The sequence below is a fragment of the Podarcis muralis genome, chromosome 2 (genome assembly GCF_964188315.1).
Source record: "Podarcis muralis chromosome 2, rPodMur119.hap1.1, whole genome shotgun sequence".
Taxonomy (NCBI): Eukaryota; Metazoa; Chordata; class Lepidosauria; order Squamata; family Lacertidae; genus Podarcis; species Podarcis muralis.
The window spans coordinates 125,037,863-125,065,717 of NC_135656.1; the positions used below are offsets into that span (position 1 = coordinate 125,037,863).

Consider the following 27,855-nt stretch of genomic DNA (forward strand, 5'->3'; position numbering starts at 1 on the left):
GACCCCCCAACCCCTTCGAAGCTACCGCCGCCTCAGCATCCGACGGAGAGGGCGCCTATCGGGCCACTTCCGCAAAGCGGCCGCTGGGCATTCTGGGGCTTGTGGTTCTTCGTGTAGAAAAACCGGAAGCCGTTCCCCTGGAAGCCCCGGATGAGGAAGGCAGCGGCCCCGGGCGAAGCGGGGCCCGAAGAACAGCGGCGGCGACAGGAGCAGGAGCAGCCGCAGCTCCGGGCGGGAGACATGGACGAGGAAGAGGCGGGGGACGGATCGGTGAGGGTCACGGACCTGCCCCCGTTTCCGGTCTCTGAGCCCCCGACTTCCGGTGTCTCATAAATAAAGGACACCCTCCTCTCGTTCCCCCTCTTTAATTTTTTCCTCTTCAATCGCGAAAAAGAATATTTGGGCCGGGGGTGGGGAATGTTCTGGTGACCTTTGACCCCGCCCCCCTCAGCACCACGTCTTTGGCCAGTGCGCATGCGCGGTGGGGCTTTCCCCTCTGCACCTGTTGGGCTCCTGCCTGTCGCTTTGAAGCCGACGGAGCCCCTTTGGGCTGCAAAGAGGGAAAGCAGGGCAGAAACGCAGCTGGACGAGCCATCACGGGGAAGGCGGGCTGAATAATAATAATAATAATAATAATAATAATAATACTGTAATAATAGTAGTATTTTACATTATTTGCACCCTGCCCATCCGGCTGAGTCGCCTCAGGCCCTCTGGGCAGCTTCCAGCATATGTTGTTGTTGAGTCGTGTCCGCCTCTTCGTGACCCCATGGACCAGAGCACGCCAGGCCCTCCTGTCTTCCACTGCCTCCCGCAGTTTAGTCAAACTCATGTTAGTAGCTTCAAGAACATATACAGCATACACAGAAACATAATGAACCATCAGACATTGCAGACGTCCCTCTCCTGGGCTGCGTTCAGGTGCCTCTGATCTGCCCCTTGAAAGCAGCCTTTGGGTCTGGTCCATTCCATGTGGCAGAACCTTTGCACATTGGAACTCCCTGCCTCTTGACACCAGGCAGGCGCCTTCTCTGCACTTTTTCTGGCGCCAATTAAAGTCGCCTTTGTTTAAACAAGCCGGTCCAGGTGTTCAGAAAATCTGTATGTGTTTCTATTGTCTTTAATCTAATTTATTCTGCTTTTAATTTTCCATATGTTTTAAAGTCACAGCTGCAATTTTTAAAGTAATGATTTTACTGTTTTCGTCTTTCTTTCTAAACCACTTGGAGGTTTTTCCCTACAATCAAGCGGTATATAACTTTCATAACATAAATAAACATTGCTTATATTCTGCTAATTGCACTTATATTCTGCCTTCCCTCCAATGAGCTTGTGATCCTTCCCTGCCCTGACACACAAACACTGTTTTTTTCCTCTGGACAGCCCTGCAGGTTAGAAACTGGCCCAAGGTCGTGCAGTGAGCCTCATGGCTGTGCAGGGATTTGAACCCGGGTCTTTGATTCTATTGCTCTGGACTCCCCACCAGCTCAACTGGCCCTTGACGGAAGCAGCCTTTTCCCGTGTTGGGTTACAGCACCCGTGTTGGGTTACAGACTCAACAGGGCAGCAAAGTTAGGACCCTGACCATGTGTCTGCCGGTTAATGGCTTCCTTTCAGTCTGACTTATGGGGGATTAAAATTGTGCAGAGTGGGACCATTTGTGTCTCCCCTCTGAGCTCCTTGCGGAAAACATTAGCCAGTCCTTGGAGGGGAGAGTGGCTCTTGTGCTCAGATCCCGCTTCCTGGTATGCCCCATGGAGGACCTTAAGTTGTATTTCAATCAATTTGTTTTTATATCGGTTGTTAGCCACCCTGAGCCTGGGGAGGGCGGGGTATAAATGAAATTTATTATTATTATTATTATTATTATTATTATTATTATTATTATCATGGGCACCTGGTTGGCCACTGTGAGAACAGAAGACTGGACTCGACAAGTTCTTTTCTTGCGTCCTTAACCTTCCTTCCTCTGCCCTTTAGGGTCCGAGCGACGAGGCCTTGCAGCTGAACCTGGGTGAGCTGGACCTGACCTCAGATGAGTTCATCCTGGATGAAGTGGACAGTAAGTTCTCTTCCTCTCCTTCAGAGCTACTTGCTTTGGGAAGGGCCCCAAAGGCAGGCCCCACAGGTAGGAGACTGACCTTTGTTCAAGGGAGGGCCAGGAAACTGTTCCACCACCTCCTGAAGAGGAAGCAGGGTTCAAAATCAGCGTTTCGTGACTGGCGCGGGTCCAATCACGATCTCTGGGTTCCCGGTTGGCGACTGACATCTCCACCTGCCTGAGCCCTTCCTTAAGTAGGTCAGCAGATTTGGATCAAATCTATGCTTCCAGGTGCCATAAGAAAGCTGCAGAGATAGCGCAGGATAGTGCCCACCCCGGAAATGATCTCTTTCAGCTTCTGCCTTCTGGAAGAAGGTCCAGGGTTATAAAGACTAGGACCAGCCGCCTGAGAGTTTCTACCCAAATGCAATTTTGGTTTTAAACGCAGTGTAAGGTAGTCTCTGTGGGAGTATACTGTATTTAATTATGGGTTTCAGAGTTTTTTAGGGAGTTAACCAGGCTGGGATAGCAGGCTTGTTGGTTTTTGAATGTCTTTTTGAATGTAGGTTTTTCAATTTCATTGTTCTGTATGGGACAATGACAATAAAGAGTATAGTATCGAAGAAGAGCTGATTTACTGCATTTCAGCTCCACCTTTTTCTCCAAGGAGTACATGGTGGCGCTGTGCTCTAAACTACTTATCCCCTTGGGCTTGCTGATCAGAAGGTTGGCAGTTTGAATCCCCGCGACGGGGTGAGCTCCCGTTGCTCGGTCCCTGCTCCTGCCCACCTAGCAGTTGGAAAGCACACCAGTTCAAGTAGATAAATAGGTACCGCTGTGGTGCGAAGGTAAACGGCGTTTCCATGCACTCTGGTTTCCGTCATGGTGTCCCTTTGCGCCAGAAGCGGTTTAGTCATTCTGGACACATGACCTGGAAAGCTGTCTGTGGACAAACGCCTGCTCCCTCAGCCTGAAAGCGAGATGAGTGCCACAACCCCATAGTCTCCTTTGACTGGACTTAACCGTCCAGGGCTCCTTTACCTTTTTTACCTTACATGGTTCACTCTCCTCCTCCTGTGAGGTAGGTGACGAGACTGTGTGACTAACTCCCAGCTCACCCCGTGAGCTTCATCATGTCTGAGCGTTGATTTGAACCCTGATTTCCCAGATCCTAAACCGACACTCTAACCCGTGGGTAGACAAGCTAAGGCCTGGGGGCTGGATCAGGCCCAATTGCCTTATATCAGCGTGTTTTCACATGAGTAGAATGTGTCCTTTTATTTAAAATGTATCCCTGGGTTATTTGTGGGGCATAGGAATTCGTTCATTCCCCCCCCCTCCAAAATATAGTCCAGCCCCCCACCAGGTCTGAGGGACAGTGGACCGGCCCCCTGCTGAAAAACTTCACTGACCCCTGCTCTAACCACTACACCCCACTGGCTTCCTAGAGTCCTTCCACTGTGGGAATTAAACAGGCCTATAAATACGGGGGAAAGGCAAACGTCTCTTTGAGAAGGATCTGAAATGTTTCCCTCGGAGATTGACTTTATTCTGGGTGGTTTCATTTGATGTTTTAACAGGTTGTGAACAGCGTTGAGATTTTTTTTATTTAAAATATAAAGCAGCAGGGTTCTTTTGGGGGGCTGCCTGCCTTGAAAACAAGGGTTCCCCCCCCCCCCTGCTCATGCCCTGCTCTGAGTCATGACCAGTGGGAAAACCTTTCCGTCTTGGCACGATTGCTCTGTCAGGCCCCCATCAGTTTTTTGGGGGGTAGAGGCAGAGCAGCTGTGTCCCCCTCCCTTCCTGACCTTGTTCTTTCTCTCCCCCCCCCCTGCCAGTTCACATCCAGGCCAACTTGGAAGATGCTCTGGTGCAGGAGGCGCTGAAGACGGTGAGAGGGGGGAGGTCTGCCAGGGCTGGGAGGTGGGGAAGGGAGAGTGCCCCCCCAAGGTGGTGACCCCTCCCCATTCTGTCCCGCAGGGGGTGGACCTGAGGCACTACTCCAAGCAGGTGGAGCTGGAGCTGCAGCACATCGAGAACGCCTCCATCAAGGACTGTATCCTCAGAAGCAGAAGGGTTGAACGGGGCACCCAGAGGTCCTCTAGCTGAACCCGTGCAAGGTGGAAAGGGCTCACCAGAGCCCAGGAGCAGAGCTGGCGTGGCCTGGCTTTCTGCACAGGGGCGGGGGGCGGGTGTGTGTGTCTGTGCAGCCTGTGTTTTGGGCATGTACCCAAATGTTTGGGGCAGGAGGGGGGGGGACTTTCATCGGCTGTCCCCTCCCAGCAGGCAGTTCTCCTTAGCGGCCTCATCCAGACATCAAGGAGAGCAAGAACATTGCATCGCTCCACACGCAGATCACGGCCTGTGATGCTGTCCTGGAGGTGAGGAGGGTCGCTCTCTGTACTACTACTACTACTAATAATAATAACAACAATAATAATTTTTTATTTATACCCCTCTCTTCCTGGTTCAGAAAACCGGGCTCAGGGCAGCTATTTAAAACAAATTTAAAACACTTAATTGATGCTACAAAAAACAGCATAAAATACGGTATAAAATACGAATAACAATAAAATCAAAAATCAATTTAGGGGGGAAATCCATCCAATAAACATTAGATGATCCCCAGGGCTAGCTGGCTGAATTAGTCCTATTAGCGAGGAGACCAGGGGAGAATTAACTGTGGGATCCCAGATCAGGTAATCTCCATAAAAAGGGGAGGGGGAGGGAAGGAAGGGGAAGAAAAGATCAGGCTAAATTCAAATTGAAAGCCAGGCGGAACAGCTGTCTTACAGGCCCTGTGGAAGGAGGTTAAATCCTTCAGGGCCCTGGTCTCCTGGGACAGAGCATTCCACCAGGTCGGAGCCATCACTGAGATGGCCCTGGCCCTGGTGGAGGATAGTCTGACTTCCTTAGGGCCTGGGACCTCTTAACTATGGTTATTCATGGACCTTAAGGTCCTCTGTGGGGCAGACCAGGAGAGGCAGTCCCGTAAATACGAGGGCCCTAAGCCACAAAGGGCTTTAAAGGTCAAAACCTTAAAGGCACCTTAACTGTAGGCACCTTAACTGTTTTTAATCTCATCCTGCCTGCCTTGGGAAGGGGAGAGGGAGAGTCACAAAGCTGTATTTCACCCAGCCGCCAGTGTGGGGTGTCGTGCTCTGCTTTCCCTCTCCGTGATGCCCCGATCTCTGTGTGGGAGCAAGACCCTACCCTGTTCTCACTGAATCACCGTGAGGCTCCTCCCTCCCAGAATCATAGGATTGCCATTGGAAGGGACACCCCGGGGGCCATCTAGCCCAACCCCCTTTAACACAATCATCTCAGCTAAAGAATTTTTGACAACTGGCCATCCATTACAGTCATACCTCTTGTTACGTTCGGTTCAGGTTACGTCTTTTCAGGTTGCGTCCCGCGGTGACCAGGAAGTACCGGAAAGGGTTACTTCCGGGTTTCGCCGCTTGCGCATGTGCAGATGCGCAAAATGACGCCATGCGCATAAGCGGCGAATCGCGGGATGCGCAGACGCAGGTTGCGTTCTGCTCATGTTGTGAACGGGACAACATGTGTTATTATAGTTTTTGTGTTTCTTATATTGTGATCCACCCTGAGGTCTGAGGGTGTAGGGTGATATGCAAAATTGATTGATTGATTGATTGATTGATTAATAATATCGTCGTCGTCGTCCAAACACTGCTTCAAAACCTCCAAGGAAGGAGAGTCTACCGCCTTCCATCCCACGGTTAAACAGATCTGGCTGTCAGAAAGTTCTTCCTGTTGCTTAGCTGGAATCTCTTTCGAAGCCACGGGTTCAAGTCCTGCCCTCCAAACAGCCCTTGATGTATTGGAAGACGGTTCTCCTGCGAGTATCCCGACAGGGAAGTTCAGGGGCAGGCAGCCGTCTCCCACTGTCTTTGTCCACTCCTCATCGTTCCCAGAGGTAGACTTCTCCTGAGCAAGGAGGTTCTGCTTTAGACATCCTGGCTGTGGGACATTCCCAGGGAGAGAGTCTGTCTCCTTACGTAGGTCTTGCCAGCGGGCAAGTGGACTCCTTGCTTCCTTCAGCCATTTCTCCCTAGGCATAACCCTGTCTTTCCTTCTTCCCACACCCTCCGCATGTTGCAGCGCATGGAGGCCATGCTGAGCTCCTTCCAGTCCGACCTCAGCAGCATCAGCTGCGAGATCCAGACCCTGCAGGAGCAGTCGGTGGCCATGAACGTCCGGCTGCGCAACCGCCAGGCCGTCCGGGGCCGCCTCTCCCAGCTGGTGGACGAGCTGGTGGTCCCCAACATCATGATCAGGTCAGTGGCGCAGGTGGCGGGCGGGAGAAGCGCCAGGCGAAAATGTCTCCCTCCGAAACGAAGACTGAAAAGTGGATCAGTTCAGATCCAAGCAATATTCGCTGCTAGCGAGTCTTTCAGTGGGGCAGCAACGATGCACTCTGGAACTCCCTGCCACTTGACTTTCAATCTCTTTTTTAAATCTTATTTTCAATTTTTTTGGGAGGAGCGGGTGGGAGACGGGAAGTCCTGGGGTGAGGGTGTGACAGCCCCCCCCCCGTGTTGTCTTCCCAGCACCATCCTGGAGTCGCCCGTGACGGACCAGGCCTTTCTGGAGCAGCTTCACGAGCTGAACAACAAGATCAACGCCGTCAAGGAGCAGGCTTTCCGTGAGACCATGGCCTGTACGGACGTGACCGACATCCTGGACAAGCTAAAAGCCAAGGTGAGGGGTGAGGGGACCCTCCCCCCCCAGCTGAGCCCCCCCCCCCCAATGACCCCACTTTCAGGGTTGGCACCTTGGTGAGTTGTCTCGTCAAACGCAGCCCCTGGCAGGTATCTTCTATCCATTGGTTGAAGGATGGGTTTTTTGTTCTTCCGGTTCATGAACGCCAGTCTTTTCGTTCCGTCAAAAGGGCACGGAGCGTCCATCCTTGCCCTCCAATGTATTCCTGTTGTGTTTTAAGATTTTTCTGATATTGTAAGTAAGCCGGAACTGGTCTGTGACTGTAATAATAAAAATTCAATTCAATCATCCATGCCGTCCCTTAGCTAGACGGGGATGTAATTCAAAAGGATTTTTTCCTCTGCAAACTTAACATTTCCCCCCCTCCAGTTAATCATTTCTGTCACCCTCTCCCAAAAATTTACCAACGTGGGACATTGAACGAACGTCTTTTTTAAAAGAAGCGCTGTCACGAGGGGAGCAGTTCCCAAAGTCTTCATTTGGTTATCATAGAGGCCAAGTTCCTGTTTTTATGTGTATTCTATGCCCACATGTCTCCCTCCGGCTAAAACCTCTGTTGTTATTATCGTATTTTTCGCTCTGTAAGACGCACCTGACCATAAGACGCACCTAGATTTTAGAGGAGGAAAGGGGGAAAGCCCTGTTTTTGGGGCGATCAGCTCACAGTTGTGCAGCTTCTTTTGCAAAGGTCAAAAGCCCTGTTTTTTGGAGGATCAGCTCAAAGTTGTTGAACTTACTTTGCAAAGGGGGAAAAAATTCATGTTTTTATGGGGTTCAACTCACAGTTCTGCAGCTTCTTTAGGAAAGGAAAGGGAGCCATTTCTACAGTTTCCAGACAGATAATCTAATCAGCCAGTCGCATGTCGCTGGGGAAACAAACAGCCTCCGTCTGCAGAACATTCAGCAATGGAGGCCTGGGCAAGGGGCCGGAAAGGGAGCCAGCGAGCGACCACACATTCGCCCCTAAGACGCACAGACATTTCCCCTTTTTAGGAGGAAAAAAGTGCGTCTTATGAAATGAAAAATACGCTAGTTATTAAATTTCTACCATGCCCTTCGTGATTGACCTCATATGGGGAGAGGCTGTCATCGCAGTCCTGAGCTTTTTAAGGCCTTATGGGTCAAAACCCGCCCTATGAATTGGACCCAGAAATTACAGTGGTGCCCTGCAAGACGAATGCCTCGCAAGACAAAAAACTCGCTAGACGAAAGGGTTTTCCGTTTTTTGAGTCGTTCCGCAAGACGAATTTCCCTATGGAAACGTCTTGCGAGTTCTTGCGAGTTTGTTTTCTTTTTCTTGAAGCCGCTAAGCCGTTAATAGCCGCTAAGCCGCTAATAGCTGCTAAGCTGCTAATAGCCGTGCTTCGCAAGACGAAAAACCGCAAGACGAAGAGACTCGCGGAACAGATTAATTTCGTCTTGCGAGGCACCACTGTACTTGGCAGCCAGTGCAGAAATTTGTCAATTCTGAAGTGATTGGGGGCATTTTTTGAATGGGGAGCTGCTCCCTCCTCGCTCTGCGTTGCCCTGGAAGAAAGGCTGAGGCTGGGGGCTCTTCAGGATGCAAGCCCCCCCCACACCTTCAGTCCTCTTTCCTGACCTGCCCCCCTCTCTCCCCCTCCTGCCAGGCGGTGGCCAAGATCCGTGAATTCATCCTACAAAAGATCTACTCCTTCCGCAAGCCCATGACCAACTACCAGATCCCCCAGAATGCCCTGCTCAAGTACAGGTAGGCAAATGCTGTGCCCCTTCAGGAGTCTTCCAGCGTTCCCTGCTGCTGGCTCCCAGAATCCCCTGCTTAGTTTCGTTTTCTGGCCACCCGCTGTGGACTGCAACTCCCAGCAGCCCTTGCTCAGCCTGATCGGAAACATCAGGCGCCTGTGTGCGTTTGTGTGCCCTGAGTTATGACCACTTGTTTTATTTTCTTATTTATTCCATTTGCGTTGCGCTCTTTCTCCAAAGATCCCAGGGCAGTGTGCAACTTTAAGGGCATCACTTTTAGAAAAGATCTGAAGGCAGCCCTGTATAGGGAATTTTTTTAATGTCTGATGTTTTATTATGCTTCATTATTTGTTGGAAGCCGCCCAGAGTGCCTGGGGCAACCCAATCAGATAGGTGGGCTGCTGCTGCTGCGACTGCTGCTGTTGTTGGGTGGGCTGCTATTGTTGTTGTTGTTGATTTTACACAGCATAATAATAAGATCAGCACAGTAGTAGTCCCCCCTGACTTGCTCAAAGTGTTGGTGCTGACCTTGAAAGCCCTAAACGGCCTCGGTCCAGTATATCTGAAGGAGCGTCTCCACCCCCATCGTTCTACCCGGACACTGAGGTCCAGCGCCGAGGGCCTTCTGGCAGTTCCCTCTCTGCGAGAAGCCAAGTTACAGGGAACCAGGCAGAGGGCCTTCTCTGTGGTGGCACCCGCCCTGTGGAACGCCCTCCCACCAGATGTCAAAGAGAACAACAACTACCAGACTTTTAGAAGACATCTGAAGGCAAGCTTTTAATGTTTGATGAATTACTGAATTTTAATATTTTGTTGGAAGCTGCCCACAGTGGCTGGCGAAGCCCAGCCAGCTGGGTGGGGTATTAATAAATTATTATCATTATTCAACGCCCAAAGACCTGGGAATGTTTTTGTCTGGCACCTAGAGACATGCAATGATGGTGCCACCACAGAAAAGGCCCCCCTCTGGACCTCATGGGGAGGGGGACACACAGAGAAGGGCCTTGGATGGCAAACGCAGGGTCTGGGTCAGCTCTTGGCGGGGGGCTGGTGTGCAGATTCCTCTGGCATCATCCTGGCTCCCGCATTTCCCAGCATGCCTTGCTCAGGGCCAGGTCTGGAAGCGAAGTCTCCCCACTCGCCATGTCCCCCAGCCTCTCTCTCTCTCCCCCCCGCCTTCTCTCTGTAGGTTCTTCTACCAGTTCCTGCTGGGCCACGAGCGCTCAGTGGCCAAAGAGGTCCGGGACGAGTATGTTGAGACCATGAGCAAAATCTACCTCAGCTACTTCAAGTCCTACACCAGCCGCCTCATGAAAGTGCAGGTGACTTTCCTTTGGATGACTCGTGCCACCGAAGAGTAGGAAGGGACCCCAAGGTCATCTAGTCCAACCCTTTGCAACGTGGGAATATTTGTGGGGCTCAAACCCACAACCCAGAGATTAAGAGCCTCGTGCTCTGCTCACAGAGCTACCTGCTCTTGTTTTTGCCATAAAGGAATGCTAAATTATATTTAAAAAGCGCTTTGGTAAAGATCCCATGACGCGTCTTAAGAGCAGTAATTGTAAACAGAGGAAAATCAAATATCAGAGAAATAAACTGTGAAATGTGGGTCGCGCTAGCTGAGCCTTGGGGACATAGCTTTTCCCTTTTCTTGTGAGGAATCCTGTTCGGAATAAGGGAATTTCCCTTAAGAAAAGGGAAACCTTGACAGCTATGCTTGGGGGTCCTGTCTAACTCTGCAATTCCATGATTTTAAGTACGGTTGCCCAAGGGCTGGAATAACAAAGTCCAAGTTAAAAAGTGGGAATAAGTGTTGCCTTCACAAAAAGTGGTAATATCAGCGTTACCTGGTGATTGAGTCTAGTTCCAGGTGTGCCAGCTCATCTGGAAAACGTGCATGCCGTAAAGGACGGCCAGATCACGTAAAACGTGCTTGGAGGTGCCAGTCCTCATGGAAATCATTTCCTCCGTTGTTTCAGTATTCCCGAGTGAGTGGCGTAAGGTTTCGAGGTGCTTCCCAGCAAGCTGCAATTAATATTTGAGCTGGCAAGATTGCAAGATTGCTCAATATATCTATGCTGGTCTCATCAGAAGTATTCTGTGTTAATTTCGGGTGACGGACCTCCGTCCATTGCTACCATTCCCTCAAACGCCTTCTCTCTCTCTCTCTCTTTCTCCCTGCCCGCAGTATGAAGAAGTGGCCGAGAAGGATGACCTCATGGGGGTAGAGGACACGGCCAAGAAGGATATCCTTTTTGCGGGGGGAGGGGGGGACGACACTCGCACTGAAGGGTCAGAAAGGCAGGATCATCTCTTCCCCTTTCCCCGCCTGGCCCCTGAAAACAGGGTTGGAATAGATGACCTTTGGGGTCCCCCTCCAGTTGGGCTGGCTGCCAAACGGGAGCTTCGAGAGCTGCCTTGAACATTTCCCTCTTGTGAAAGGCTTAGATCCTGAGCAGAATTCTCATTATCGTCTATTAAATTTATCAGTCATATTTTTTTGCCATTGCAACTCAGAAAAAGCCACAGGTGCGCCCATTAAAACTGGGCAGGGACTACATTTGAAACAGCCCACCTGCTCCCAAAGGCCACCATTGGCAGCCAAAAGCCTGGACAGGAATGAAATAATAATGATGATGATGATAATGATAATGATAATAGTAAATTAATTATATACACCACCCATCTGACTACGTTACCCCAGCGACTCTGGGCAGCTTGAGAAGATAATAATAATAGTAATAATAGTAGTTGGGGACGCGGGTGGTGCTGTGGGTAAAAGCCTCAGCGCCTAGGACTTGCCGATCGAAAGGTCGGCGGTTCGAATCCCCGCGGCGGGGTGCGCTCCCATCTTTCAGTCCCAGCGCCTGCCAACCTAGCAGTTCGAAAGCACTCTCGGGTGCAAGTAGATAAATAGGGACCGCTTACTAGCGGGAAGGTAAACGGCGTTTCCGTGTGCTGCGCTGGCTCGCCAGATGCAGCTTTGTCACGCTGGCCACGTGACCCGGAAGTGTCTCCGGACAGCGCTGGCTCCCGGCCTATAGAGTGAGATGGGCGCACAACCCCAGAGTCTGTCAAGACTGGCCCGTACGGGCAGGGGTACCTTTACCTTTACTAATAATAGTAGTAGTAATAATAATAGTAATAATAATAATAATAATAACAATAATAATAATTTATACCCCGCCCTTCCTGGTTCAGAAAACTGGGCTCAGAGCGGCTAACAACAAATTTAAAACACTTAATCGATACAACAAAAAAACCAGCATAAAATACAGTATAAAACATGAAAAACAATAAATTCAGAATTCAAAAATCAATTTAGGGGGGAAATCCATGCAATAAACATTAGATGATCACCAGGGCTAGCTGGCTAGATTAGTCCTATTTGGGCCGGCGAGGAGACCAGGGGAGAATTAGCTGTGGGGTCTCAGAGCAGGTAATCTTCATAAAAAGGGGAGGGGGAGGGAAGGAAGGGGAATAAAAGATTAGGCTAAGTTCAAATTGAAAGCCAGGCGGAACAGCTCTGTCTTACAGGCCCTGCGGAAGGAAGTTAAATCCTTCAGAGCCCTGGTCTCCTGGGACAGAACATTCCACCGGGTTGGAGCCATCACTGAGAAGGCTCTGGCCCTGGCGGAGGATAATCTGACTTTCTTAGGGCCCGGGACCTCTAAACTATGATTATTCATGGACCTTAAGGTCCTCTGCAGGACAGACGAGGAGAGGCGGTCCCGTAAGTACGAGGGCCCTAAGCCACAAAGGGCTTTAAATGTAGTGAGCCTCCCAGGGAGAGATTTCTCCGCTAGTGGGGAGCCACCACCGAGAAGGCCCTGTTCCCGTGCTTCTTTTGGGGGGGCACCCACAAGGTCTGGGTGGGGGTCTGTGGGGGTCCACCTCCCTGGGCACATTTCTCCCTTGACTCCTTGCTGCCGCCACGCTTTTTCTCAAAGCCGCCCCTCCGGAACCGCAACACCATTTTCACGCTGGGGAACCGGGGCAGTGTCATTGGGGGGGCCGAGCTGGAGGGCCCCATCATCGTCCCCCACTCTGCCCAGAAGAGCGACGTCCGGGTGAGTCCCCCTCTTTTAACCCCCTCCTTTCTGGCTCTCGGTGTGGGTCCGTTTGCACTCTCTTTGCTGTTGCCATTTTGTGGAATTTATAAGGGCTTTTTTAGTTTTGGGGGTATTTTTCAAATTATTTGGTGTATTTCTCCTCTTTTTATGAATCATAGAGTAGGAAGGGGACCCCCAACGGTCATCTAGTCCAACCCCTTCAACAGAGATGTATATTTTCCTCCATTAAGTGTTAGAAACATTTTATAAAGAAACCCGCTGTGTGATTTTTGCTCAGTTTTCCTTGGTCTCGGGTGCCTTTCATGAGTTCTTTGTGGTGTAAATGGGCATTATTGTCTTGAATGATGTTTAGTAGGGCCAATTCTGGGGTGGTTTCTAATACTTGCTTGGTCATTTTACTTATTTCTTGTATGGCTATTGTCTAGAATAGTTGGATTTTGGGCACTCCCACCACACGTGGAGGTATGTGCCTGTCGAGGTACACCCTCTCCAGCATTTTGGTGAGGTTCCTGGGCGTATTAGCGCTAGTTTTCTTGGTGTTAGGTACCACCTGTAGGTGAGTTTCAGAGTGAATTCTTTTCTTTTCGTTGATACTCGTGTGCCTTTTATAAAGTCTCTCCCTTTGGGACTGGGCCCTATGAAAAACATCTAAATATTAGGGATTCTTGGAGCAGCTGTTTGCACTGCTTTTGAGGCTTATCGTCATCATCATTATTATTCAGTAAATGTGTATACTGCCCTTTATCCTTAGATCTCAGGGCGGTTCACAACATAAATGCTCTGAAGCCCTCCAGTGGGATGGAGTTCCACAGGTTACGTCCCTTTAATCGGTACTGATTCCACCAGTTCCAGAGTTAGCTCTCCTCCAAACTGGGCAGGATTTTACAGACTCCGATCACGTCGCCTTTCCCCGACCCTACAATGTCCCTTTTCGTGGGCTTCTTCCCATTTGGGGACATCGGTTGAGGACAGGCCAGATCCGGCAGCCGGGCTCTCCATGGGTTCTTATGGAGCCTCCAGCCCAGAGGCAGTCTATCCGGATTCCCAGGTTCATTTGGCCCTTGTGAGAAGAGGCCACTGGCCTGACCTAGCTGTCTTCTTGCAGAAGGAAGAGATTGGGGTGCAGAGAAGCTCTGCCTGCTGCTCTTCTGGTCAGGGGGTCCTGATCCTGACCCCCTTCTCTCCCCCCCCCCGCAGTACCCCTTTGAGTCCCTCTTCCGCAGCCAGCACTTCGCCCTCCTGGACAACAGCTGCCGCGAGTACCTCTTCCTCTGCGACTTCTTCCTGGTGACGGGGACCCCCGCCCTGGACCTCTTCAACGCCGTCATGGGGAAGACGCTCACCATGTTCCTCGTGAGTAGGGGTGCCCGGGGGGGGGAGACTGCCAGGGACGGAGGAGGGGAAGGGACGCCCGAACCATACGCTTCCAAGGAGCGTGACTTTGGAACTCCCTGCCTCTTGATACATGGCGGGCGACTTCCCTGCACGCTTTTCGGTGCTGACTGAAAACATTTGGGTTTGTCCGCACAAAGAGTGGCTGGGGGAACCCAGCCAGATGGGCGGGGTATAATAATAGTAATAAATAATGATAATAAATATTAGTTATACCCCGGCCTCCCCGGCCAGAGCCGGGCTCAGGACGGCTAGCACCAATAAAATCGCAGTAAAAACATAATAGGGGGGAAAGGGGGGGAGGAAAAGGGGAAAAAACCCAATTTAAAAGACAGGTTAAAATGCAATTTAAAATGCAGCCTCATTTTAAAGTAGCTGATAAATCAAGATAACTCAATAATGTGTGTGTGTGTGTGTGTGTGTGTGTGTGTGTGTGTGTTGTAAAAACCTGCTTTAAAGCAGTTCACACACAAAAAAAGAAACGGTAAAATGGTTAAAAAAAAATAGACAACAGCTGAGAAACCAAAACAGGTTACAATTCACATTCAGTTTCTAAGCATCTGTGCTAATAACTCAAAGGGGTGCTGGGGGCGGGGCAGGAAGAGAAGGGGGTCAGGATAAATAATAATATTATTATTAAAGTATACGTACACTTTGCATGGAATACAGCAGCACGTGGAATCCATTTATACAAACTATAGCAGATTAAAAATAAATATATATGGACTCGGATAATGAAAATAATAATATCCATATACAGTCGTACCTCGGAAGTCGAACAAAATCCATTCCGGAAGTCTGTTAGACTTCAAAACATTCGAAAACCAAAGCACAGTTTCCGATTGGCAGCAGAAAACTCCAGCCAATCGGAAGTCGCGGAAGCCGCATTGGACGTTCAGGTTCCAAGGAACATTTGCAAACCAGAACACTCACTTCCAGGGTTGTGGCGTTCAGGAGCCAAAACATTCGAGTTGCAGGGCATTCAACAATTAAGATGTGACTGTATTAGATTTGCTTATTCTTCTAGTAATGGGGTAAGCCTTTCTTATTTTGACTTTCTCATGTTTATTTTAAGGGTTGTTAAAAAATTAGTGATAAAAATAAACATTCGTGTTTAGACGACCTGGCACAGATGCTTAGAAACTGGATGTGAATTGTAACCTGTTTTGGTTTCTCAACTGTTGTCTTTTTTTCTTTTTTTACCATATTACCGTTTACTGGCATGCTCTGGTCCATGGAGTCATGAAGAGTCGGACATGACTAAGCGACTAAACAACAACAACTGTTTAATCTCCCCCCTCCCCAAGATCTTTATTGAAACTTAACATATATACACAATAACCAAAATTCCCAATGATTCCTTCACATAAAAAATAATATCTAAATTCCAACAGCTGCATAATTATACACGTAATTATAAAACCCACCCCCACCCTCTACTTCCCTCCACAGCAATTCGACTTATGTTACAAAACGAATATGGATTTTGAATTTGATGTTTGTAATTCTTTTTCGGTTTTGGAATAAAGTTAAAAAAAGTAAAAAAGTAAAAAATGAAATGTTGCATTGCAACAAGGTGCCCCAACTAACTCATCTACCCAAGGGGGCAAAGATCAGTGCAAAACAACAGACAAAAATGGGCAATATTGAAATAAAAAATAATAATTGCCCAGTAGCACCTTAGAGACCAACTAAGTCTCTACGGGTGGCGCTGTGGGTTTAACCACAGAGCCTAGGACTTGCTGATCAGAAGGTTGGCAGTTCGAATCCCCGTGACAGGGTGAGCTCCCGTTGTTCGGTCCCTGCTCCTGCCCACCTAGCAGTTCGAAAGCACGTCAAAGTGCAAGTAGATAAATAGGTATTGCTCCGGCGGGAAGGTAAACGGCGTTTCCGTGTGCTGCGCTGGTTCGCCAGAAGTGGCTCAGTCCTGCTGGCCACATGACCCGGAAGCTGTACGCCGGCTCCCTTGGCCAATAAAGCGAGATGAGCGCCACAACCCCAGAGTCGGTCACGACTGGACCTAATGGTCAGGGGTCCCTTTACTCTTTACCTTTAATTGAAGTTAATTAGTATTTTTTTGTGAACTGCTTTAAAGTGGGTTTTTTTAAACACACACACACATACAAACAGACCATCAGGTGGCGTATAAATTTGTTGAAACAAATAACTAAATTGTGAGTTTGCCCTTTGGGTTTGTCTCTCACTCTCCCCCCAAAAAACCAACAACAACGGCAGAAGCACATGGACGCTTACGTGAGCGACTGCTACGACAGCATCGCTGTCTTTCTCAGCATCCATATCGTCCTCCGCTTCAAAGCCATCATGGCCAAGCGAAACGTCCCCGCCATCGACAAGTGAGTGGGGAAGGGGCCCCTTCCCGGGGGGGGGGGGGGTCATAGCTGTCAACTTTCAGATTTGAAAATAAGGGATCAGCAGCCTCACCTGTCCTGGGGACAGTCTACAGGATATCTAACAATCCAGGATAGCAGCGAGAAACGGCGCTGGAATAAGGGAATTTCCCGCAAAAAAAGGGAAGGTTGACAGCTATTGGGGGGGTGGGCATCCAGTCCAATCCAGTTCAGAGATCTCAGCTCAAAAGATCCCTGGCAGACGGCTGAGCACCTCCTCTCCATCCCCTTCCGCTCGACTGCTCCCCCAGCAGAGCAGGATTCCCCCTGGACCCGCCCAACAACGGAAGTCTTCCTCCCAGCCTTGCTCTCCTGCCGGGTTGAGGGCGATCTTCCCCCTGGCCAGCTGGACACTTCCGGTCTCCAGCTTTGGGGGGGGGGGGATCCTAAGGTGCTGGATCTCGGGATATCTCCGTCAAATATAAATATTAAGCGAGGAATCCTGTCCGCCCGCTCTCCTCTGCTCCCCGCCCCGGACATGCAGGTATTGGGACACGCTCCTGGAGATGTTGTGGCCGCGCTTTGAGCACATCCTGGAGCTGAACATTCAGAGCATCCAGAACACCGACCCCCAGAAGCTGGGCTTCCTCGACACTCGGCCCCACTACGTAAGTCTGGGGAGGGGCCCCCCACACCATTCGAATCCCTTCCGAGGGAATCGGGAACAGTTTAATGAGGGATATAGCCCAGGGTTTGGTTTGTTCTTGTGCTTGCTTTTAGTATGTATTTTGTGTCTTGCATATATATCGATCTCTGGCAGGCAAGCAGCCTGATCAGCAGTAATGACTCTCCGTCAGTTTTATGTATGTTTACTTGCAAGAAAAGCGCATCCAGAGGACGGCTTTCTGCCTGACCTCTGCTGATCATTCTGAATCATCGTCCCTCCCCCAACAGGAAGAATGCCAAAATCCAGCTTTTCTTCCTCTTCCCTTCTGTTGCTCTCAGAGCTTCTCCCGTCTCCTAGTACGGGGACTGACCGGCTGGTCTGCCTCCTTCCCACTCCCAGAAGACACAGTCTCGGACTCTGGCTTATCTGCTGGCTGCCTGGCAACACTCTGGCCACCTTCCAACTCTCCCTCTCCTTGAGAGCTAAAAGTGTCTTCCCTGGGAAGGAGGGGGGCTGGGCTGTCCTTTCCAGACTCTTGACAGCCAGCTCTCATCTGCAGAGTCAGCCCCTTGCTCGCTCAGCTCAATTTCTGAGGCCGACTCTTCCGCTGCACTCTGGGAGGGGCCACGTTCCTGACATTGTGTTTTTATGCTGCGAGCTGCCCTGAGATCTTCAGATGAAGCGGGTGGTATACCAATGTAATAATTAATAATAACAATAGCAATAACAATAATGCCATTTGAGGCTTCCCTCCTGACACTTCAGAGCCTGGCCATGGGAAGAGCGAACCCGGAGGATGCTGGGCAGTTTGGTTGTATCTTCCTTAAAAGTTCTGATTTTGTTTGTCGACAGCATTTTGGCTAGCTCAAAAGAGGCTCCCGCAGTGTGGCTTCCCTATGCCTTAGGGGTGGTGAAGGCAGTCCCTGCACACACACACACAAAACTCAGGCTCACATCTCCAGTACACGACACAAAAGGAAAAAGGGCTGCGGGGGGATGAGGGGGAAAGCAAGCTCAGACGCCAACTTGCAGCCCCCTCAAAGTTGCTGGGCCTTGCCATTGCCCCTTCCCCATGAGCTTACCTGCAAACTGCCCCCCCCCAATATTTTATTCAAGTTGGTCCTCTCTCTGTCCCTTTCATGCAACTGGAAAAGGCATCCATCTCTGGGTGGGAGTTGAGGGAAGAGCCTGACAGAACCGCTCCGGGGTGCACATTCCCTGCCCCCCCCCAGCATGCTCAGCTCCTAACCCTCTCCCTCCACCCCCAGATCACCCGGCGGTACGCAGAGTTCTCCTCGGCCATTGTCAGCATCAATCAGACATTCCCTCACGACCGGACGCTGACTCTGCTGGGGCAGTTGCAGGTAAGGTTGGGGCTAATTTAGTCATTTTTACTTGTATTTAGAGCATTTGCACCCCACTCTCCCAGAAAGGGACTTGGGTTCAGTCAAAACGAGACACGTAGGCTCTCAGTCTTAAAAAGAAAAGAAAAACAGCAACAGCATGCAAGGGAAAAGGTACAGGGAGGGAAGAGGAAAAACTAAAACTCAGGCAGTAGCATGTAAACAGGTGTCCCTGTTGGCGTACGCTGGCTTATGGCTCCCTGGAAAATGGGGGGCTTTCAGTGGGCCAGGCCCCTGCCCCTGCCCCACCCTGTGATGCTGTTGCTTCTTCCTTGGAGGGGGAACCATTTGAAGCAACCACCCCCTTTCTCCCTCTCTCACTTTCTCCCTCTTCCAGACGGAGGTGGAGAATTTCGTCCTGCGGGTGGCGGCCGAGTTTTCCTCGCGCAAAGAGCAGCTCATCTTTCTCATCAACAACTACGACATGATGCTGGGCGTCCTCATGGTAAGGAGAGGGTCCCGGGGAGCTGGGCTCCTGAGCCCCCTGCACTTGGGGGGCCGGAGGCCGAGATCTTCCAGCCCTGGGGGGTCTCCGGTTGACGGGCAGCCAGGGTTTCATTTCCTGATCCCGGTGGTTGGACGATGAGAAGCCTTGGTTCCTTTTTTCCTCCTCTCCTGAATTAGGCTGTTGAAACCAAGAGAGCTTGAGAACATGGAGCCATAGACTCCCAGGGCTGGAAAGGGACCCCCGCCCCCCCTGTAGCCATCTAGCCTATGATTTATTAAATTTACGTACCGCCCTTTATCCAGGGACCCCAGTGCGGTTTGCAGCATAGGACACAAAATACGTAGGCCGTGTATACATATGAACCGCCCTGACGTCCTTTTTTATAATTGACCTCACCTCCAAAGGGGGATTGTTGGGTTGATAGTTATAATTATAATTTATTTACGCCCCGCCTTTTCCCCCTGACAGGGATCCAAGGTGGCTTACAGATAAATTATGCATTTTGAGTTTTTTACATGGTAGTTTTATGTTGTGAGATCTATGGGCATTGGGCATTATACAAACAAACTAAACAAAGGTGCTCTCCTCCATTGCCTCCCAAGACAGACAGATGCCAACCAGTGTCATTGAATATATATATATATATATTGGGTGCTTGGGTTGCGAACGTGATCCATGCAGGATGCACATTCGCAAGCTTCAGAGTTCGCAACCCGCCTCTGTGCACACGCAGGTTGCGATTTGGCACTTCTGTGCACGTGCAAAGCGCGATTTAGTACTTCTGTGCATTCGCGACTGCCGAAACCCGGAAGTAACCCGTTCCGGTACTTCCGGGTTTGGTGTGGTGCACAACACAAAAGCGTGCAACCCGAAGCTTCTGTAACCCGAGGTATGACTGTGTGTGTGTATAATAAATTTGTATACAAATTTGATTAACATTAGCGTGGCAAAGGTGAGGTCCACCATTCTGCTCCTGAGCCACCAGTTTGCTCCCTTGGCAGACCCAAAGGGGAAAGCGGGAGCAGGTCATGTGGGGGAGAGGTCTGCCCCCTCCCTGCCCTGGCGGAGAGAGGAAGGCCTGGCTGGGGGCAGGGGTAGCAAGGCCCTTTTCCCCCTGCCCCACTCTGTGACGCCCCTCTTCCCACCTTCCCAGGAGCGAGCGGTGGAGGAGAGCAAGGAGGTGGAGGGATTCCAGCAGCTCCTAAACGCTCGGACGCAGGTAAGCAAACGGAGTGCGCCCATACCTGTGCCCCCTCTCCTGGGTGCTGTGGGTGGGAGAGGAGTTTGAGGCAGGCTCCAGGAAGGCCCTGTGGAGCCAGGCCACACTTTCCCCTCCCCGTCCTTTGGAGGGTTTGGCCCTCCTTCCAACATGAGGGCTAGGAACTTGAAGCCGATGCAGCACGCCACTGATAATTTATCAGCTGCCCTTGCAGGGAGGGGTAGTCCCTGGGGGGGGGGGACATGTCCTGCTCCTTTGGGGGTAAAGGCAAAGGGACCCCTGACCATTAGGTCCAGTCGTGGCAGACTCTGGGGTTGCGGTGCCCATCTCGCTTTACTGGCCAAGGGAGCCGGCGTACAGCTTCCGGGTCATGTGGCCAGCAGGACTAAGCCGCTTCTGGTGAATCAGAGCAGCGCACGGAAATGCCGTTTACCTTCCCGCCGGAGCAGTACCTATTTATCTACTTGCACTTTGATGTGCTTTCGGACGTCTAGGTTGGCAGGAGCAGGGACCGAGCGATGGAAGCTCACCCCATCACGGGGATTCATACCGCCAACCTTCTGATCAGCAAGTCCTAGGCTCTGTGGTTTAACCCACAGCGCCACCCGTGTCTCTCCTTTGGGGGTACCTTGGCCCTATCCTGCACTCAGTTCTCACCTGTGGCTCTCACCTGCCGGCATGCAACAGCAGCCACAACCTAGGGAACGTCTTCGACTGGCCAGCTGAGTCACCGCAGGAGAGGCTTTGGACTTCATTCCATTGCCAAAGACACACCTGAGGTCCCGGTGCTAGAAACTAGGGGAAGCCCTTTCAAACGGCGCTGGAAGCACATGAATGGGGTGGCCATAGGGGGAGCTTGGTCCCCGAGACGCCTGTGGGGCTGGGAGGGCATTTGAGCTTCCCAGAAATTCCAGTGGGGCTCTCCAGCAGGGGGGCGGTTGTGATCTGGGTCCCTCCGCAACAGTTCTCCACCTGTGGGTCTCCAGATGTTGGACTACAACTCCCATCATCCCTGAGCTCTGGCCTTGCTAGCTAGGGGTGGTGGGAGTCGTAGTTCAACAACATCTGGGGACCCACAGGGGGAGAAAGGCTGCTCCAGAGGTTCGCGGACTCCCGATCCCATCACCCCCTGGGTTGCACACCCTCATTTTCCGGGGCTTCTGGGAGATGGAGTCTAGCGAACGGAGGGCGGCTCCTCTGGGGGGGTCTCTTCCATCCTTCCTTCTCCCTCTCTCCCCTTTCTCCTTTCCAGGAGTTCATCGAGGAGCTCCTTGCGCCCGGTTTTGGGGGGATGATTGCCTTCGTGAAGGAGGCGGAGGCGCTGGCAGAACGAGGCCAGATGGAGAGGCTGCGCGGGGAGGAAGGTGAGGGGCCTGGCAGGAGCGGAGAGGCAAGGAGGCAGGAAACCGAGAGTTGGGACCCCAAGGGTCATCCAGCCCAACCCCCTGCAGTGCAGGGGATATTTTGCCCAACATGAGACTTGAACCCATGGCCAGGGTGGATAAAAAAAACAATTTAAAAATAAATTAAAAATCGGATTTTTTTAAAATTTAAAACATTTTTTTAATTATTATTTAAATTGGATTTTTGAAATAAAATGCTTTCAGAGCAAAATTTCTTTCTAAATATAGTTTTCTGTTTAAGTCACATTATAGTCCAAAGGCTATTCATCAGGAAACAAGGATTTGTTTTAAGTTTTTCATGTGTGCTAAAACTCAATCTAAGGTGTGTGTTGTTGTTTTTTAAAAAAAAGTTTAACCACATCAGTTAATAAACTATAATGCTATAATGTTATTGTTTTAGCTAAATAAATTTTTATTAAGGAAATGATTAGTTTTCTCCTTCCAACAAAGTACAACAGAAAAATTGTCCATATATAAACAGTTAACTTACTAAACCTCACAATGATGTCATTATTATCGGTCTGTGTATAACCAAATCAGTAATTTTTGATATGACTGTAAAAACGACTCCGGAAATTTATTATTCCAAAAAGGAAACCTTCATCTGGTTAGAAATATTGAGATTATACCAGCAAGAATGAGTCTTTCTGTTAAAAAAAAAAAAAGATTTAAATCAAGTCTAGTGATTTAAATTGTGATTTAAATTGATTTGATTTAGATCATAGGTAGGCAAACTAAGACCTGGGGGCCGGCCCAATCGCCTTCTGAATCCGGCCCGCAGATGTTCCAGGAATCGGTGTGTTTTTACACGAGTAGAATGTGTCCTTTTATTTAAAATGCATCTCTGGGTTATTTGTGGGGCATAGGAATTGGTTCATTCCTCCCCCCCCCCCCCAAAAAAAATTAGTCTGGCCCCCCCACAAGGTCTGAGGGACAGTGGACCGGCCCCCTGCTGAAAAAGTTTTCTGACCCCTAATTTCGATCAAATTCACCCTTCCCACGGCCCTGAGGCTAAGAGTCTCATTTGCTACTGACGAGTTGTAGGGACGGAAGCAGGTCCCCTGAAGGTCATCCAGCCCAACCCCCCCTCCCCTGTGCAGTGCAGGAGTTGGGGTCCGCCTGACCTCTGCTTAAAAAAACCTCCCGGAGGAGGAAAGTCCCTCTTCAATGCCCCCCACCCAAATCTCCCCCCTTCCCCTCTCAGCCCGGGTGACGCAGCTGGTGCGCGGCTTCGCGGGGACCTGGAAGGCGGCGGTGGAGTCTCTCAGCCAGGATGTGATGCGCTCCTTCACCAACTTCAAGAACGGCACCACCATCATCCAGGTGGGCCCCGGGGGCACGGAAGGGTTAATGGGTGCTGTGGGGGGGGGGGTGTCCACAACCCCCCCCCCCTATTGAAAAGAAAGAGGGCAGCCCCTTAGCTTGTGGAACTTCAGGAAGACTAGGAAGGGTGTACAGAGCCTTGTTTGACTTGACGTTTCCATCCCAAAAACAGTTTTTGATGTGAGTTTCCGTTGAAATGAGGCTGTGTTTTAACGTTGTATTTTAATCTTGTTTTTAAGTTTCAATCCATTTGTTTTTATATCGGGTGTTAGCCGGGAAGGAGGTCGGGGTATAATTAAAATTTATTATTATTGTGTGTATTATTGCAGCATCCAGGTTTTCCCCTAAATCCGCCCCCCCCAAGGGAACAGGGCAGGTTTTGGCTGAGGTCCCCCAGTTGCAGATCCCAGAAATCATCTTTAAAATACCCCAAGCTCACTCCCCACCCAATTTCAAATGGTTCTTGCACCCCCCCAAAAAAACCCCCAGCTGCTTCCTGCTTATAGAATCGCAAGGGACCCCCAAAGGTCATCCAGCCCAGCCCCCCATTGCAGTGCTTAGCACAGGGTGTTTATTTCTTGCTGGTGGGGGGCTCTCGGCTGTGCCCTTGTGTGTTCTCTGGGGGTGGGGTGCCTGTGACCTTCTCCCCACCCCGTGTCTCTTATCTCACCCTCCTGACCCCCCCCTCTCTCCCCACAGGGGGCCCTGACGCAGCTGATCCAGTATTACCACCGCTTCCACAAGGTCATGGCGCTGCCCCCCCTCAAAGCCCTCCCTGTCCGCTCCGAACTCATCAACATCCACCACCTGATGGTCGAAGTCAAGAAGCACAAGCCCAACTTCTGAGCTGGGGGGGTGGGGTTTCTGCATGGCGGGGTGTGTGTGTTTTTTTTTGGGGGGGACGGCCATATCACTGCTTCCCACCCCCTCCGTGATCTCCACGGGGGGGGGGCAGCCCTGTTTTGGGACCGCGTCTCCCGTTTGTCCCTTCGTCTTGCTTTGTACAGTGGAAATAAATTCTCTAGCGACTCACGCCTGCGACCATTCGCCTCATTGCCCAGAGGGAAAAAAGGGAGCGGGGAAGTTTATTTCTGCGCAAGAGAGTCACAGCGCTGCAAGGGGGCCAGGGGTCATCTAGCCCAACCCCGAGAGGACGAGAGAGGGGAGGCGTGTTTGTGTGAGGAAGATGAGGACACAATAGGCTCCTGGATCAGGCCCATGCAGTTCAGCCTCCTGCTCTCGCAGTAACCAATAGAAAAAAAGACAAGTCACGGAACTGAGAAATTGCACAAAACAAATGAAATACTGTGAAACGAGAAGTAATCGACTAGAAATATTATCTTGTGGAAATAAACTAAGTAATAAAAATCTAAAAGCTTAAGGGGAAAAAATTAGAAAAACCTAAGAATTGGACAAAGCCTTAACGGGATGCCGGCTGCAAACTTCGTTTCACTGAACTATTCGGTTTCCTCAGAAGGAAATAGAAAAATCACAAACTTTAAATGACCAAAATTCAAAAAAAAGGGGTACAAACCCCAAAAATTATGAAGTGTTATAATCCTAGCTCGACTGAGGTAAAGCAAAACGCAGTAATAAAGGATTAAGGACTGAAAAGTACAGTTTCTAATACTGAATTTACAAAAAGGGGGTTTGAAAACCTAAATGGCAAGTTTTAAACAAAGCCCAGCTTGAAGAAAGCAAAGCACAGTCATAAAGGGTTGAGGACTCAAGTGTGAAAATTCTTGTGCTGCTTTTACAAAAAGATTTAAAAACCTAAATGGCACAAAGTCAAAGAAAGGAATACAAGAGGAGCTGTTTTAGATTTTAAACAGGGCTGAAAGGCTCGCATGGTCTAGATGTTACTGCTGATGTTAAAGACTGATCTTTTTGATTTTTATTATTTAGTTTATTTCCACAAGAAATAATGTTTCTAGTCGATTACTTCTCGTTTCAGGGATTTTCACGCTATTTGTTTTGTGCCACTCCTGCTCTCACAGTGGCCAACCAGACCCCTGCCATCTGCCCTGAGATCGTGTGATAAAATAAATTCCTAGCGTGGGAAGCCAGCGATCAGGATTCGAACACAAGACCCCTCTCCCCCTGCTGTGGTTTCCAGCAGCCGATATTCGGAAGCATTTGTTGCCTCTGCTGGGACTCTTCGCCATCCAAGTTGGTCACTTTGCCTTGTGGCAAGAGGTTCCGCAGGTTAACAGTGCCTAAGTCCTTTTTATCTGTCCCGAATCTCCCAGCCTTCATCTTCCTTGCTTGCCCACCGGTTCGCTGGATCCAGAGGCTGGTTGTTGTGGAGCGTTAGGAATCAAGGCCCCCCCTCCCTGCCCCACAGAGACCCCTGGGGGGGTCGCCTCCCTCGAACCCCCTGCAGAAGGCTTTAGTTGACCCTCAACCGGGAGGCTGCATTATTGGGGCGTACGAAAGTGAAACTCCAACGGACGGGCAAAGGCGAGGAAATAATAACGGAGGCAAAGAAAGCAGCAAAATTATAGATGATCTATTAGGCACCATACAATTTCCACAATTAATTACAAAACATTACACGGTTGGGTCGCCTGCTTCCAGCACCAGGGGGCAGCCCCTCGCTTGCTTTTTAAGAAAACAAAAAAGCCAAGGAGGAGCTTTTGTGTAGGGGGGGCACCCCCTTTCAAGAGAGAAGGGGTGGGGGGAAAGAACTTTGCAGGCGGCCGAGAGAAAATAAATTTATTTTTTTAAAACTTCCCGAGCACCAAAAACTGGGTGTGAAACTCGCCTTTTTCCACCTTCCGTAAAAATTAAAAGGCAGCAGGAGATGAAAATAGTCTCTTTTTCTTATATCCACTCCTTTAAATAATATAATTAATTTATTTAATTTTTTCTCTTTATAAAAAAACAAAACAAAACACACAGTTTTCCTTTCTGGTCTTTGGAGCTGCTCTGGGGGGCGAAGGGAAGTTGGGTAGGCAGAAGACGCTTCTTAGAAGCACGCAGAACATGGGGGAGGGGCTTGAAAGTTTAGCAAGGGGGAGGGGGCTGAATTCCTGGCGGGACAGTAATTTGTGCAAAAGGGGGGATCCTTTTCCCAGGGGCAGTGTCTAGTTTTAGAATCATTAAAAAAAACAAAGCTAAGATTGTTGAGGTGGCTAGTGTGGAGATGACAAGGGTTTGGGGGAGAGGCGGCCATTGGGAAGCCAGAGGACCCCTCTCTGCTCTTGGTCTCTGAACTGGGGGGGGGGGGCTTTTGTACCAAGTTTGCCCCCACCCAGCGTCGTTTAGCCCTTCTGGTTTCAGCAGTGCCTATTCAATGGCATTTGCCACCTTGTAATGGGAGCTTGAGTTCATCTTGCTTGGTTCCCATGCTCTGTGCATTAGGATAGAGACAAGCAAAGTTGTTCACTCCAGCTGCCTCTTTCCAGCCCACAGGCAGGTTCCTGTAGTATCTACCCCCCCCCCCCATTTCCTCCTGTAAATGTGGGGCTTAATTGGTGCTGTCTGTTAGGCGGTGAGGGGACTGCCCTAGAGAGCCCAGAAGAGGCTTGTGGCTTCCCTTTTGCAAAAAGCACTCACCTGTTGGGGAGCTGGGATGGGTGGTGGGTGAGGTCTTAAAACGGATGCAAGGGCCAGCAGGAGGTGGGAGTGGCCATTAGGGGTGGGGGTCCCTGTTATGGGGTGGGCAAGGGTCATGGGGGGAAATGCTACAACCGGATTTGGGACTGGGGAATTACAACTGGAAAACTCTGCAGATTATTGTTGAATATACCCCCCCACCCCAATCGCTTCCACCCCAAGGACCCCTGAAGGAATAGGGAAAGGGATGCTTTAGTGCTTTTTTTTTGGGGGGGGGGGGGGAGACAGACAGCCACAAGATCAGGCATGGGGTGTGGTTAGAGTAGTGGGTTCAGCGGGAAAAGAGCTACAGTGGGGAGGGGTCCCTGTATGTTTGGGGAGGGGGCTTCGCTTTGTGACCCGCTACTCGTGGAGGAGAGGTGGGGAGGAGGAATGGCGATAAAATATCATCTGGCTTGTCCCAAACGGTCCACTTCTCTTTGGTCTGCATTGGTGCCCTGGACCCCCGATGCTCCTCGGTCTCCCATTGGTTGGCGGCGGATCCGCTGTGTCTTGAGGGGGGGCGTGGAGAGAGGCCGGATCCTGTTCCGTCACTGCTTGTGGGGTGGGGGGTTCCCCCGGAGACCAAGGGCAAACGGGGTCGGGGGGGTGGGCTCAGTGAAGTGCGCAGGGTGTTCCCGCCGCCTTAGCCTCGGAAGCAGACCGGCCCCACCTCGAACCCGAACCTCTGCCCGGGCTCCCCAAAGTCCGCCACGCGAACGTCCGTCAAAGGCAGCTGCTCCACCTGGGGGGTGTGGACCTCCAGGACGGTCTTGTCCGATCCTTTCCGTGTCTGCGAGGGAGAGGAGACGGCGTGAGAACGTGAGGGCAAACCTGGCCAACGTGGTGGGAAACCCGCGAGCGGGATCCGAGTGCGAGAAAAACTTTTCCTCTGGCGTTCAGAAACATTGCTGCGAGACGAAGACCTTTAGAGGCCCTGTGCGCCTAAAAGGTTTTGGTGCCCCGTATATATCCAATTCAAAATATAAACAATGGTAAACCGTAACAAAAAATTATATTTCAGGGAACGAAACGAAACCTACAGTCTTATTGTCTACTTCCACTTCATTTATATTTGAAGGGGGGGGGGGACCCTCCTTTTTCTACTGGCAAAGTCTTTGACCAAGATCACATCCATCCATTTTCTTTACATAGTTAAACTAAGTAGTTTTAATTGAGTTTTGAACAAATGTACAATTTATCGCTACTGCTTTGAATTTTGTCGCATTATTATCTTAGAGGGTCACGCAAACTGCTTTTCTGAATTACCGTACTTTTCGCGCCATAAGATGCACTTTTCCCCTCCTGAAAAGTAAGGGGAAATGTGTGTGCGTCTTATGGAGCGAAGGCAGGCAGGAAAAGCCCCCAAGCTCCGCGCGTCTCCTGCGGGCTTTTCCCCAAGGAGGCAGAAGGGACTGACTGGCAGCGTCAGTCCCTTCTCCTTCCTCGAAGAAAAGCCCGCAGGAGCCGCGC

At 50.4% G+C, this 27,855-nt stretch overlaps 2 protein-coding genes across 2 annotated transcripts in view; one reads left to right on the top strand and one right to left on the bottom strand.

The window, feature by feature from the left end:
* Positions 1 to 140: 140 nt before the first annotated feature.
* Positions 141 to 23,817, top strand: VPS52 (VPS52 subunit of GARP complex). The gene is made up of 20 exons (XM_028720781.2): positions 141 to 270; positions 1,981 to 2,062; positions 3,880 to 3,932; positions 4,022 to 4,097; positions 4,355 to 4,422; positions 6,167 to 6,342; positions 6,616 to 6,766; positions 8,416 to 8,516; positions 9,699 to 9,831; positions 10,698 to 10,755; positions 12,446 to 12,579; positions 13,780 to 13,935; positions 16,210 to 16,328; positions 16,867 to 16,990; positions 18,258 to 18,353; positions 18,730 to 18,837; positions 19,994 to 20,059; positions 21,312 to 21,423; positions 22,667 to 22,785; positions 23,485 to 23,817. Exons 1-20 carry the CDS (start codon positions 151 to 153, stop codon positions 23,629 to 23,631), a joined length of 2,199 nt encoding a protein of 732 aa, XP_028576614.2. The 5' UTR covers positions 141 to 150; the 3' UTR covers positions 23,632 to 23,817.
* A 1,462-nt stretch (positions 23,818 to 25,279) lies between these two features.
* Positions 25,280 to 27,855, bottom strand: part of COL11A2 (collagen type XI alpha 2 chain) — a 103,513-nt gene continuing 100,937 nt past the window's right edge. Inside the window, exon 67 of the mRNA XM_077923418.1 lies at positions 25,280 to 27,175. Coding sequence (XP_077779544.1) covers positions 27,029 to 27,175 — 147 coding nt within the window. The 3' untranslated portion in view covers positions 25,280 to 27,028. The remainder of the gene's footprint in view (positions 27,176 to 27,855) is intronic.